The 14,920-nt window shown below is 38.3% G+C and overlaps 1 protein-coding gene across 1 annotated transcript; it reads right to left on the minus strand.

Moving 5' to 3' along the window:
* Positions 1 to 6,357: 6,357 nt before the first annotated feature.
* On the minus strand, positions 6,358 to 6,894 carry LOC135705022 (cuticle protein CP14.6-like). The gene is made up of 2 exons (XM_065226572.1): positions 6,886 to 6,894; positions 6,358 to 6,810 (listed from the first exon to the last, which is right to left on the minus strand). The coding sequence occupies exons 1-2, from the start codon at positions 6,892 to 6,894 to the stop codon at positions 6,385 to 6,387; spliced, it is 435 nt and encodes a 144-aa protein (XP_065082644.1). The 3' UTR covers positions 6,358 to 6,384.
* Between the last annotated feature and the right edge of the window lie 8,026 nt (positions 6,895 to 14,920).

The following is a 14,920-nucleotide window of genomic DNA, read 5'->3' on the forward strand; positions in this document are numbered from 1 at the left end:
AAAAAAAAAACAAATCGCCAGCTGGTATTTAACGGCGACTTTACAAAATAATAAAATCAAACAAAAGCATCATGCAGAACTAGCTAGGATTTGTTTTACTTCATATTTCCCAAAATTACTTTCGAGTGTTATAACATCGTCTACCGCAAATTTAACATTTTTTCCTATCGCAACACATACGTCAGGGCTAGATAGATCTTCACAGCATCTATAGAATCAACGCATTTTCAAAAAACCAAAATCGACTGCATTTCGAAAATTGGTCAGGTTTCTACCAATAGCAGATGGATTGGAAATTTATCAATTGGTCACTATTGAAAATTACACAAAATGTCCAACTGCTGCAGTGATCAAAATTATTATCGATTGCCTGCAAAAAGCGCTTTCCCTAACACAGATTTAAAAATCGAATTCCATGCGGTCTCACTGAACGGTGCTCATTCAATCATCTTGGGTGGTGGTTTCCGGTCGTCGATATTAGCAGCAGCAGCAATGCTTTTGGCGTGTCGTTGAACATTGTTCTCTAGTACGCAATGAAAGGTTGCCTGCAAGTAGCGAGCTGCAGAGCCCACATAAGCAACCATAGGAGGAAGAAGCCCCACCACTAGGAAACGGAATCAGTAGCTCTTCGTGAGTCGCTGCGGGTCATCTATGACAAGCGTGTCACCCTCGCTCCAAACAACATACAGCTCGACAGCCTCATCCGTGTTGAACACCCAGCCCAGCATTACTCAACCATCACGACAAAACGGTCCTTCTCAGGACCACCATAAATTTGTTAAAGAGTATTATTTGAACATTTGTCAAGGTCATCCATCCTAGATTGCTACAATCAATTTTCGCATATATTTTTTTTAATTTATGGAAAAAGCCAAAAATTCCGTGCGTTTTGTGCATGAAAATGCGTAATTACGTCATCATAAAACGAGGCTTTTCCATGATACCGTGATAGCATGCTAGACGGTACCTATGGTTATGCCTTTTGATGCAAATTTTAAGCCCCTCCTATTAGGAGAATTATTCCAAAAACAAATCTTGCCGAATTCTCTTCTCGGCTAGAGACAACATTGCTTTATCTACTGGCTGGTAATCCTACGTCAAATCTACGGTCGTGTCTTGGAGACAACCTCTTACTTTTTAATTCTAATCAGGGTGGCCAGTGACTTTTCATTTTGAAATTCCCGGTTTTTTCACGGTTTTCCCGGTTCAAATCTTAAAAATTTCCCGGTTGTTGATATTCAACAAAAAACGAAATCGTACGCATTTTTTAAAACGTGGCCAACTGTAAATTTTCAGTGGTTATTTGTGGGAAAAATGAAAGCCAAATTACAGAAAGTCTTTTCTAAAGCTATAGGAAAAATTCAACTCTATGAGCCCCTTAATGAATTCAAAACGATTTATTGATCTTTCGAGATACTTTGATAAATCGAATTCTACCACTTTTTATGATCGATACATCTTATGATTTCAAAGCCCTAGAATTTATTGAGTGATAGAGATTAAGTTCACTGGGCCAAATGCTATCTGGATGAATAGGTTATATAATAGGTGAATTGTGAAGAATAAAAGATTAAATTTAAAAAATGTTTCAGAAAAATGAACTTGGTACAAATGAGAATTAGAGCAAATTGATAGTGATATTGGATAGAGAAGATGTGTATTCACTGAAAGATTATTTACTAAAAAGATAGATTCCCAAGATTCTGGGGCTTTGAAATTTGTGTAGGGTCTGAAAATAGAACTTTTCTTCAAAAATTGGGATTAATAACAATCTTCGTGGGGGCCTACCTTAGCTCAGTCGGTAAAGGCGCAGCTACAAAGCAAGACCATGCTGGAGGTGGCTGGGTTCAATTCCCGGTCCGGTCTAGGAATTTTTCGGGTTGGAAAATTTCTCGACTTCCCTGGGCATAGAAGTATGATTGGACTTGCCACACAATTATACCAATGCAAAAATGGTACAGGCATCGAAAGCTCTCAATTAATAACTATGGAAGTGCATCTAGAACACTAAGTTGAGAGCACGCAATAAGCTAATATGCACTAAGCTTGAAATGTTAAGAAGAAGAAGAACAATCTTCGTGATGCAAGATTTAGATAAAAAAAATAGTTAAAATGTGATAGTTTGAAAATTTTCCAAGATCTCAGATTTGAAAAAAAAAATATCATATTTATTAAATAGTCGTGCAGTCATAATTGTCAAGGTTCTGAGACTTGGAAGTATTTTAAGAGTTAAAACAAATTACAGAACAATCGATAGAATCTTGCGGACAAACCCTGGAATTTTCAGTAAAATTTAAAAGTATTCAAAGTGCTTATTTCAAAAAACTATTGAGGAGAATCGCACATAGTTTTCGAAGGAGAAGTTCAGAGCAGAATTTCAGAATTATTCTGACATGAAGTCCTTAGAAATTGTTAGAACAATTTGGAGGGATTTCTGTGGAGAAGGTAATTTTTGAAGAATCCCAAGAGAATTAAGGTGAGAATTCAACAAGAAACAGAGTTCTAAGAGTGTTCTAACGATAATTTCAACCCTAGTGTGAATGATTCATCAAAGAGCTCCAACAAAAATTTATTGCAAAAAAATTGCTTATAATTAGAAAGAAATTCTTTAAAATACTCCAAGAGGTTTCTAAATAATTTCAAATTTCGAAAGATTTATGCTAGAGTTAAAAGAAAATTTTGAAAAGGATTTCAATGATATCAAAGCCTCCGAATAGGTTTAGATGAATTCTAAGACGGATTCCAAACAATTTCTTAGAAGGGGTTTCAAGGAAATGCCAAAAAGAATTCAATGGTAATTATTACGCAGAGTGTTTTCTGGTTAATTTTAAAAGAATTCTATAATAATTCAGAGATTCCAAGTTCATTCTGAAATTCATATCATGAGAATTTATAATAAAATTAAAACCCGGGGAAATAAAAGTTCAGTTTCAGTTTTTACAAGTATTTCTTTCTTAAGCCCAGCATCTTCAATATTTTGTTTTAAGGCTCATGCATGTAAAGGGTGATACGGTCAAAATTTGGTCAATATCAACTTGACGTATTTCTTTCAATTTTGCATTTAAAAAACCTGAACACCCCTCATTTTGAAGGTGTGTGTGTGTAGAATGTTGCTCCTATTTTGATTTTGGAATTCACTCTTCAGTTGTCAAAATGCCGTCCAAGCAAGAAGAGCAGCGTATCAAAATTTTGCTCGCGCATCGCGAAAATCCGAGCTACTCGCACGCAAAGTTGGCAAAATCGCTAAAAGTTGCCAAATCAACCGTTACAAATGTAATTAAAGTGTTTGGGGAACGTTTGTCGACAGCCAGGAAGTCTGGATCGGGGGGAAATCGAAAACCGGAAGCCGCTGAGACGACAAAGAGAGTTGCCGGTAGTTTCAAGCGAAACCGTAACCTCTCTCTCCGAGATGCCGCAAATAAGCTGGGTGTATCGTCTACAACCGTGCATCGAGCCAAAAAACGAGCCGGACTATCGACTTACAAGAAGGTAGTGACTCCAAATCGCGATGATAAACAAAATACGACGGCCAAAGCGCGATCCCGGAGGCTGTACACGACGATGCTGACGAAGTTCGACTGCGTGGTAATGGACGACGAAACCTACGTCAAAGCCGACTACAAGCAGCTTCCGGGACAGGAGTTTTATACGGCAAAAGGAAGGGGAAAGGTAGCAGATGTTTTCAAGCACATGAAACTGTCAAAGTTCGCAAAGAAATATCTGGTTTGGCAAGCCATCTGTACCTGTGGCTTGAAAAGCAGCATTTTCATAGCTTCCGGGACTGTCAACCAAGAAATCTACGTGAAAGAGTGTTTGAATAAACGTCTGCTGCCTTTCCTGAAGAAACACGGTTGTTCCGTACTGTTTTGGCCGGATTTGGCATCTTGCCATTACGGTAAAAAGGCCATGGAGTGGTACGCCGCCAACAACGTGCAGGTGGTTCCCAAGGACAAGAACCCTCCCAACACGCCAGAGCTCCGCCCAATTGAGAAATACTGGGCTATTGTCAAGCGGAACCTAAAGAAGACCAAAAAAACTGCTAAGGGCGAGCAGCAGTTCAAGGCAAACTGGCTTTCTGCGGCGAAGAAGGTGGACAAGGTAGCTGTACAAAATCTGATGGCAGGGGTCAAGCGTAAGGCCCGGCAATTCGGATTTGGAAAAGCGGAAGCCTAACTGAATATTTTTCCTGAATTTTATACTAATTGAACTTGAAAAAGAAATTTAATTTGTTTTTTTAAATAAACGATTTCACCGATTTACACGCGTTTTCCCTTGACCAAATTTTGACCGTATCACCCTTTAAATGTAATGAGATGTAAATCAAATTGAATCGCAAAAATCAATTTGAAATATTGCTGAGTGCTTAAATTCTAAAAACAATAAGACGGGAATCTGAAGAAAATGTAGCAAATAGAGAAAGACATTCATTTGGTAAAAAATCACTCTGTTTTAATGGTTTATTCTGAAATTCTGGTGTGAAAATATATTCCTATGGTGTGTCTAATTTATTTTTCCCGGTTCTCTCATCGAATTCCCGGGTTTTTCCCGGTTTTCCCGGTTACTTGTCAAATTCCCGGATATTTCCCGGTATTCCCGGTTTTCCCGGTTCGCTGGCCACCCTGTCTAATATTCATTGAACCTCCCTGAAGAGCCCAACTATTAACAGAAATTTTCAGATCATTCCTGGAATTCTCGGAATGTTCCATAATTCTTCGGAACTTCTTCAAAGATCCTGTAATTTATAAATGGAACTTATAGTTAATTGAACTGCTCTGAAGTTCTCGAAGCCATCCTGAAGTTCTTGCATTTCTCCCGAAGCTCTTGGTACCAGGGCGTCACAATATCAGCTTCAATCGACAAAATCAATGCGACGAAGAGAGTGCTAGCTTTCATTTTCTGTCATTTTTGAAAAAAATAGAGGTTGTATCCAAGACACGTCTGTAGATTTGACGTAGGATTACGTCCTCGGTATCAATATTCGGTGACTGTGCTAGGGAAATCATTTTTTCCCATCAGGGAAACGCCTCGATTTCTGATGACAAAAGGATGCATTTTCGTGCACAATACGCAGGGAATTTTTGGTTTATGCAATAGGTTGATAATAAAAAAGCAAAAATTGAATGGAGGAATTTCTTACAATTTTTATGCCGCGACCGACTTTGGTTTTTGAAATCACATCCTCAGTGTTACCTTAAAAATACATGGTATGTTAGATTTAAACTTATTGGAACTGACATCCGATTGATGATCTTGACAAATGTCCAGAAAATACTCTTTAAAAAAATTATGGCTGAGTAATGCTGAGCTATTAGGATGTTCAACACAGATTGGGCTCGCCAGTATGCTGTTTGAAACGAGAGTGACGCGCTTGACATAGATGACCCACAGCGACTCATGAAGCGCTACTGAATCCGATCAGTAGCGGTGCGGCTTCTTCCTCCTTCTTCGGTGAATGGCGTTCATGTGGGCTGCAGCTCGCTGCTTGCGGGCAGCCTTTTGTTGTGTACTGGAGATAAATGTTCAACGCCACGCGCCGAAAGCACTGCTGCTGCTGATGATGATGGCGACCGACCGGACACCACCACACACGGTGATTGGATAAGCTCTATTGGAATTCGATTTTGATATTTATGTTAGGGAAAGCGCTTTTAGTAGGCAATCGGTGATACACTTGATCACCATTGCAGCAGTTGGACATTTGTTTAATTTTCAATACTGACCTATTGAAAATTGATAAAATGTTCATTTTAGCAGATTCGTAGAAAAATTTTCAATCGATTGGCATGTTTAGAATTAAATTCCATCCGCCATTGACAGAGTTATAAAACCTGACCACTTTTCGTAACGCGGTCGATTTTGGTTTTTTGAAATTGCACCCCCAATATGTTGCCGAAAGATGTAATCCTACGTCAAAAATCGAATTTTTGGACCACCCTAACATCGAAATGGTCACCCTCTAATGACAACATAAAAAAGACGAGTCTAAAATATTGCGCTTAACTTCCAATTTTTACGAAATTCTGTGAACCACTTTATCGTTTTGCTACACGGCTGTATATTAGGGTGGACCACCGTGATATAGAAAAAGAGGTTTTGATTTTAATTGTTACTAATGGTGATTTATTGAATACACTGAAATATTCTATAAAAATAAAACAAATCAAATCTTCCGGGAGGGTCCAATGGGCCAACCAGGAAGATATCACATTGTAAACTGTCGGAACAAGAGGCAATTTTTTTTCTCTGGAAATCCGAAGGCTTCTTCCCGTTCTGGTAGGGATGTTCCCAGTTCTTAGCTAAGAACGCTTTTCTATGGAGCTTTTGCGTTCTGAGCTATGAATCGGAAGCTTCATTGGGGATGGCAGTTGCTTTTGCTACACGTGCTTAGTAGTGCTTGTAGGAGGCTGGTTCCGGCTGGCTGTAGTGCACATCACTGTGGCTTTCCGGATGGCTTCCGACTTTAGCGTAGGCTTCAACCAGGGCCTTTGGTAGTGGTGGTGCAGTTGGGATGTGCGATCCCTTGGCCTGGAAACCGTTCTCGTCAGCAGTGTAGCTCACAGAAACTGGGACACCATGGGGGTCGACGTACGAGTACGATCCGTGGACAACGTTGGTATGTTCCTTGCCTCCATTGTTCTTGACGTAGCCCTGTTCCTGAACCAAGATTCCGTTGGCCGATTCGTAAGCGTGCTTGAAGCTTCCATCATGTCCATGGTACGATTCACTGTGGACAATTGGGATGTGCTGGTGCTCAACGTGCTGGTATTCGACGGCTACGGCAACGGCCAGCAGGGCGGACAATGTGATGAACTGTAATCACCAAGAAAAGAAGGAAAATCACTTTAGAACTCACACACTGAAAAACACTCGTAATGTTTCACTCACAAGTTTCATTTTTGCAGTCAAGCTTAGGAGATCAGGTGAAATGATACAAATTGGTTTGTTGAAAGTGAACTGATACTGTTTCGATTCGATGCATTACTATTTATACGGCCCAAGAAGACATCCACCCGAAATCCGAATGTGCTTCTTGCCATCACCAAACGAGAAAAACCTTCCTCCACCCCACAAGCAGGCACATACGACCACCCCCTTTTTCCCTGCCACCGCCAAGATATGTATGTTTTTCTTACTTTTTGCCACAACAGCTCACATAATGCTCTTTTGCCATCGATCGATCGGTCGTCCTCCCAACCAAAGAGAGCGCAAAAAAATTAATTTCGCGCAAATCGCTCAATTTCACACAAATTCACCAGTTGCTCTTTACTTCTTTCACCATTTGACAGATGCTCGTGATGGGTTCGGAGAACCTAGAACATCTAATATACATGGAAATGGGTCGTAAATTATGTGTATAGACGCTATGAATCTGCATGAACATGTTTCGTTGCTTAGGACAGTGTACCCGTCGTGGTTGATCTAGCAGATCATTTTAATTGAACTCCAGGACAATTTGAAGAACCTAGAATATCTATTATACAGTAATCGTAAATGTTGTACATAAAGCTGTTTGGACATATTTTTATATTGGCTCTGTCGGGGATCGAAAGATCTGAACGCCAGGACGGTTTGGAGTATCTAGAATATCTTATATAGGGGAAATGCAGGTAATGTCGGCCTAAATGTCCCGAATTTGGGCCCATACAAAACACAGCAATCGACTAAATTTTCAATAGCAACCAAAAATATCCATAAGTAACGTCCCAATGACGCGTTCATCTAGATAAAATTGATAAATAGCAGATTTTTAGCGATGGGCCCAATCTTAGATCCATAGGCCAATATTAGACATTTCCCCTACATGGAAATTAGTAATTAATTTATAACAGTGAAACACTTCTGAACGTACTGAATTTGAAATCACTTCAGAAAGTCATAGAATCACTTAACAAAGTACCTAATAACTTCTGAATAGCCCAAAAACACTTAATAAATATTCGAAATCATTTTGGAAAGTACTGAATCATTGCGGAAAGTTCACTCTGAAAATAATTGAATCACTTAGGAATGCACTGTATCACTTCAGAAATGTTGGGAATTACATCAGAAAATACTGAATATCTTCAGAAATGTTCAGAATCACTTGGAAAAGTTCATGATCACTTCGGAAAGTACTGAATTATTTCAGAAAGCACTGAATCATTTTAAGCTCGGAATTCCTTCGGATGATATTGAATCACTTCAGAAAATTTCGGATTCACATTGGAAAGTGCTGAATCATCCCAAAAAGTTTGTTATCATTTTCGCAAGGATGGAATCACTTCGAAAATAATTTAATTAGTTAGTAATGCACAGAATCACTTCAGGAACGTTCAGAATCACTTCGGAAATACTAAATCGCTTCAGAATGTTCATAATCACTTCGGAAAGCACTGAATCATTTGAGAAAGTACTGAATCACTTCAGAAATGTTTGGAATTACTCCGAAAAGTACTGAATAATTCTAGATAGTTTGTAATCACTTCAGAAAGAATTGAATCACTTTGAATCAATTCTCTCAATCACTTCTTCAAGAGCTGAATCACTTTGTTATAACTTCAGAAAAGTTTGGAATCCCTTCAAAAAATATTTAATCCGTTCAGAAAAATCGGAATCACTTTGGGAAGCACAGAATCATTTTAAAAAAGTTCAAAATCTCTTCTGAAAGTACTGAAACACTTTAGAAAATCTCAAAATCAGTTTGAAAAGTACTGAATTACGGCCGAAAAACTTCATAAAGTACTGAATCACTTCAAATAGTACAGACATAATTGAGCATGAGAATGATTAACCACTCACGGTTGCTACTCCATTATTACCAGATCATCTGACAGAGAAGCAAAAGACGCGTTGGACTAGCATACATCTGCAATGTGTAAAAACTTGTGATCTCATACTTTATAGGCAATAACAGCGCAGGCCGTTTACAAATTAAGGTTAATTAGATCGTCAAAACCGAGAGATCCTCCTCACTTCCAAATTTTTTTCAATAGTTTTTCAACAGGATTCACTTAAGGGAGTCTTGATCATTATCGCCAAGCCACTCAATTGTGACACATCGAAAAAGATCTCGATTTTTGGCAACATAGATGTAGTACAGTCAACTCTCCACAAATCGATGTTGTACAAACTTGATATGTCAATAATGAAAATGAGTGTCATGGCTACTGCGATAGCGAATTTGTATGAGATTGTTATTATCGATAATTCTATAACTCGAATTGTAGAACTGTATTTACGTTTCCAAAAACGAAATCTGAAAAATTACATTAGGAAAGTTTGAACTCACTTTGGAAAAGTTTAGAATCCGTTCAGAAAGTACTGAATAACTTGGGAAAAGCATAGGATCACTTTGAAAAGTACTCAACCATTTCAGAAAAAAATAGCACGTACAGAATAACTTCAACAGTTGTTTTGCAACGTACCATATAAACTAGATAATACACTATTTGAAACAACGCCATCAAAGTCGAGGGCAGATGCATCGTTATTTTAGGCATATTTATATTTTAAGGGGGCTGGTCAATATTGGGAGCGACTACATAGCACAAATTTTAGGAACACAGCACTGCCACCAAAAATGCATCATGTCAAGCAAATTTATTCCGAGATTTTAACAATCTTTGCACAACCACGATTCCAAAGTTTTATTAGATCAATTTTTCCTTCTTTGTAAAGCTGCCTTTATTTCTTATAAAATTATGTCATAGAAACTAACAATCTTTAGAAATTTATCCTTTTTGGCAAAGGCGTCGTTCTTCCTATATTTACTATTCTTGTAATTATTTTTAAGACCAAGCATTTGACAGTTTTGATCGATAATTTTTGCATTTTTTAAAAGCCTCCTGTTTTTTTCCTCAAACTTTATAAATGTTTCATTCTGATCTTAAGGTTACTTTTTTACCGGTATTTGAAAGTTTTAAAAAATACTTTCATTTTCTTGGAAGCTGCTTGTTACTTTCTTAAAATTTAGTTTATCTTTTAGCCTTTGGCTGGTTTATCTATTTTAAAGTCGTTTTTGAAAATTGATCGAAGTAGGTTGCGCTGAAGAAGTGACGTGTTTGAATTTTGCTCCCGTGTTTAGTTTCTTGCGAACATGTGTTTTTGCGTATTGGAATGTTTGAATCTGAGAGTGGAACAGTTAGAGCTGATCGGAACGGGGATCGTGAACCAACATCTGGAGGTTCATCGACAATGCTGCAATGACGGTGCGTTTATTCCGATGCACTGCTTCCCGAGACCAGAGCAAGGGGCAACTATTTTTTTTATTATCTGGATCAAGGAGATGCCCCAGGGCTGCATAATCTCGACAATATACGGCGATATTCACAATTCTGCTTTGGTCACTCATTTGAGCTAACAGTCATCGTCAAGGTAAACCTTGTTAATTGACAGTGAACAACATGTGCAAATTTTTAATTAGCTAATTTGTTAAAAAGTTAAATAACTTGAGCAAAACAATTACATCGAGCCGTTAAAGTAAACAAGCATCTACGTTCTGAACTGCTTGGATAACTGTAATGTGACACAGAATGGAAGAAATTACACTTTTTGCTAACAGGTGAATCTTTGTCTGACGAAAAAATTAATAAGATTTTGACGAAGTTTTTTTTAGGATATTAGTTGTAGGCATAGTGATTATGTGATTTTTTACTGTCAATATCGCGTGAAAATCTGTCAATTACAATGACAGATATCAGCACTGGCCTGGGATTGATCCCATTATCCGCAGCTCTGTAAAAATTTATAAATTCAAATTAGTATATAATGTGTTCTAGATTCTTCAAATCGTGCTGATGCACGTAGACTCTATGAATCTGCTTGGTCAGTATTAAAAGAATGAAACGATAAAAAATTTGTCAATCATGATTAAGTGCACACTGATCATGTTATTGTGTAAATGATCAAACTTTATTTATTTTTGAAGTTCAATAACAACAAAATACAGGAAAATTATTTGATTAGGCTTCCGATTTTCCAAATGCGAATTGTCAGGCTTTACGTTTCACACCTTCCATCAGATTTTGTACAGCTGCTGTATCAAGCCTATTTGATGCTGAACGTCAGTTTGATTTGAACTGTTTCTCATTTCCAACTGTTTCTGAGTTTTCTTGAGGTTCCGCTTACCGATTGTCCAATATCTTTCAATTGGGTGCAGCTTCGGCGAGTTTTTGTCCTTGGGTACGACTTATACGTTGTTGGTGGTATACCGTTCCTGAGGCATTTTCTCGTAAAGGGTCTTCTTCTTCTTCTTCTTCTTCTTTGCATTTCAAGCTTATTGCATAACGCATATTAGCTTATTGCGTGCTCTCAACTTAGTGTTCTAGATGCACTTCCACAGTTATTAATTAAGAGCTTTCGATGCCTGTACCATTTTTGCATTAGTATAATTGTGTGGCAAGTCCAATCATACTTCTATGCCCAGGGAAGTCGAGAAATTTTCCTACCCGAAAAATTCCTAGACTGGACCGGGAATCGAACCCAGCCACCTCCAGCATGGTCTTGCTTTGTAGCTGCGCCTTTACCGACTGAGCTAATGGAGGCCTCGTAAAGGGTGTACGGTTTAAAATCGGCACACACACAAATTGCTCTAACTTTTGACCCGTTAGGTAAAATTAATTGAAATTTTTCGTAGACATAGTTTAATGTGTATTGTTTACACTCAGTGAGTGTTGATTTCATCAGGTGCTCAAAAATTTTCAAAATGGCGACGAAAGACCAGTGTGTGCGCAAAAAAGTTTTACACGAGTACTTTGAGAATAAGGATCTGTCGCATCGTGCCATCGGAAAAAAAAGTTGGGAATCGCGAATTCCATGGTGTCTGGTATCATAAAACGGTTTGAAGAACGTATGACTGTTGATTGGAAACGAAGATCCGAAATAAAAAAGCCGTCAGGTCAACGAGAACGATCACTAACGCGTGGTTGCCCCAAGGCCCCCTTTAAACGGAAACTGAACCCCTCAGTTCAAGAGTTAAAAAGTTAAAAAGTAGAAGGGTCTGTGCCTAGGGGCACGAACGGGAGCTCGACGTAGGACCGCTAGGGCACGGAACAAAAGTGAAGAAAATTTAGTTCTTTTAATCGATCGATCATCTATTATCTTAACTCTGGGAAGTTGTACGATCAGAAGTTAACGAAACCACACTGCTGCGTAATGGATAACGTACATATGTGAAGGCGGACTTCAACCAGATTCCAGGAAACCTGTATGTGACTGCACAGAAGATGTCGAAGTTCGCCAAGCAGTTAATAATTTGGCAAGCAATTTGTACTTGCGGAAAGCGGAGTACACCTTTCGTTACCGCAAGCACCATGAATGGACAGGTGTATTTGGAAGAGTGTCTCCAAAAGTGGCTTCTCCCTCTCCTGAAGGCTCACGACGGTCCGACGATCTTCTGGCTGGATTTGGCATCATGCCACTACACGAAGGACGTGCTAGAGTGGTATAAGGCGGATGATGTTGATTTCGTGCCGATAGATCTGAACCCCCAAACACTCCGGAACTGCACCCAATAGAAAAATACTGGGTCATTATGAGGAAGCACTTTCTAAAACGACCTAAAGTGGTGAAGAATGTAGAAGAAATGAAGAAAGCATGGGTTAATATGCAAAAAAAAACTGTCGATTCTGAGGTCGTGCAGAACCTTATGGCTGGTGTTAAGGCCAAGGTTTGCGCATTCGGATATTAAGGCGAAATAAGTTAAATGAATGATGCCAACTAATTTTAATTGTTTCTTTTAACTCCCTGAAAATTTGGTGATAATCGGATAAAAACTCGAATTTTGAGAATTAATTTTGTGTGCGCGGATTTTAAACGATACACCCTTTAGTGACATGAAGCGAGGTCTGGCCAAAACAGCACGGATTAACTATTTTTCCTTAAAAAAAGGAAAGGCAAAAGTCAACATTGCAACCATTTCTTTTCATAAATATATTGATTGAAAATGCCAGTTGTCACGAAAATTTCGCTTTTCAGCCAACAGGTGCAAATCGCCGGTCGATCCAAGCATTTTTTTTAGGAAATTTGACAACTTTTTCTGCTTTGGATTATTCGGGTGAGACGGTTTCTTTTTGTTTGTTTAATTTTATTTTAGACGAGAAATTCCTATAAATTTAGGAGCTCAGCTGCCGGTGAGTAAAACTGAGTAGAAGATTTTGGGTTTACTCCCAAGCTCCTCGAGAACAAAACAATTACTATGGTTGCATCACCTGCTTAAGCGAATCCTGACCCATCTCCTACCAAACTATCCAAATCCGTACCATCTATGGGTTGCTGGCCTCCCGTTAAGTAGATGTTATATCAACAATATCCTTATTTTCTCCGCACGCAACGCAACAGCATATTTCCTCATGGACTAACTATATAAAAAATTAAAATAATTAACCTTCTGCAGACTACTACAAGATCAACTTAATCAATATTAACTGGATTATATATATATTTAAATTATATTGCGTTACTTTCAAAATTCAAATGAAGTTGAAGAAGCAGAGCAAGCAACAAGAATACATAACATTATATACATATATTTATTTTACAGGTTATTTCTCGTCATGCATGACACCATTTAGATTAGATTGAATTCCCATTTACTGTGTTAGTTATGAATCATATTTTTTTTTTCATTCTTGAAAAATATCAAATATCATTCGAGCTAAAAATATGTATTTGCATAATATAACCTGGAAATTTCAGGGTTACATCTTCCTTATATTGGGAGCTGAGGAAACATACAGTTGCATTATATTGTATGCAAAATAATTATTATTTTCTTTACAGAATACCAGTTTTTCTATCCATATAAATGTGTTTTCATTATTACGTATTTTAATGTTCTGATATATTTAATTTTTCCATTACATATATTTACTATATATAAATAAATACTGGGTTGGGAGGGAGCATCAGGGTATCATTTGATCTGCAACTGGACGATTGGAATGGTATGACAACCGGAGTCTAGGAGGGAATAAACACCCAACAAACAATTTTAGCTGCAGTTTAGCTTATACAGGCAAAAATTAGCTGCATAAGGCAAATTTTGGCTGTATAAGCTAATTTGCAGCTAAAATTGTTTGTTGGGCACTATCATTTTCTTTATCCTTGCCGATTAGATTGTGGTGGTGTGAATTCTACTTCAACAGTTTCAGCGAGATTGACGCACCCTTCTTTTCAAACCATCCTGTAGGAAGCTTAATAAGTATTGCGAATTGTGTTATTCGATTTGTTGGATCGTATCGTTGGAAGGAGATTCTTAAATTCCCGTGAATATCGCGTAACTGCCTCTGCTTACGGGTTCACCCTTCCGTTTTGGCCCTTCATACAGCGATCAGATCGGTAGCTCAAATTGATCTTGCTATTAAGTGGAGCTGCATACATACAACTTTGACAACTTTTTTCTGCTTAAGCTTATCTCAAACCTTTCCTTTTTCGATAGCCGTGTAAATTCTTGACCTGGGAGCTGCTTGAAATCTGCCTTGACGTATATTTAATGAACGATTTTCCTATGTTTCGAGGGGTGCATCGATTAGCTTGGGACCGAAGATAGTATCAGAGCTGAGCCAAAAAGTTGAACATGTTTCTTCGGGACATTCTGGTCTCAGAGTTACCTCTATGCTAGTAGGTCCCGAAGAAATGTGCTCAACTTTTTGGCTCAGCTCTGGTACTATCTTCGGTCCCAAGCTAATCGATGCACCCCTCGAAACATAGGAAAATCCACGAACTCCTCATTTTATCTGTCAAACTTTCATAGCGAATCAAAACAAACATAGTGTAGTACTAGAATTTCGACTAGAATGAGGTACGCCTATAGATGTACTTGGGACCAATAGGCTAGTCAAGTAGCGAGCCAATTTAAAATTGTTAGTTTCCACCGGTTGGTTCTAGTGCGCACATTTAATCGACCTTTAGCCAGCTAGATTGAACGGGCGGCGTCAGGAAC

Source organism: Ochlerotatus camptorhynchus, unplaced genomic scaffold, assembly GCF_037179485.1.
Source record: "Ochlerotatus camptorhynchus isolate MF236.1 unplaced genomic scaffold, CSIRO-AGI_Acam_v1.1 ptg000257l, whole genome shotgun sequence".
NCBI classification, from domain to species: domain Eukaryota; kingdom Metazoa; phylum Arthropoda; class Insecta; order Diptera; family Culicidae; genus Ochlerotatus; species Ochlerotatus camptorhynchus.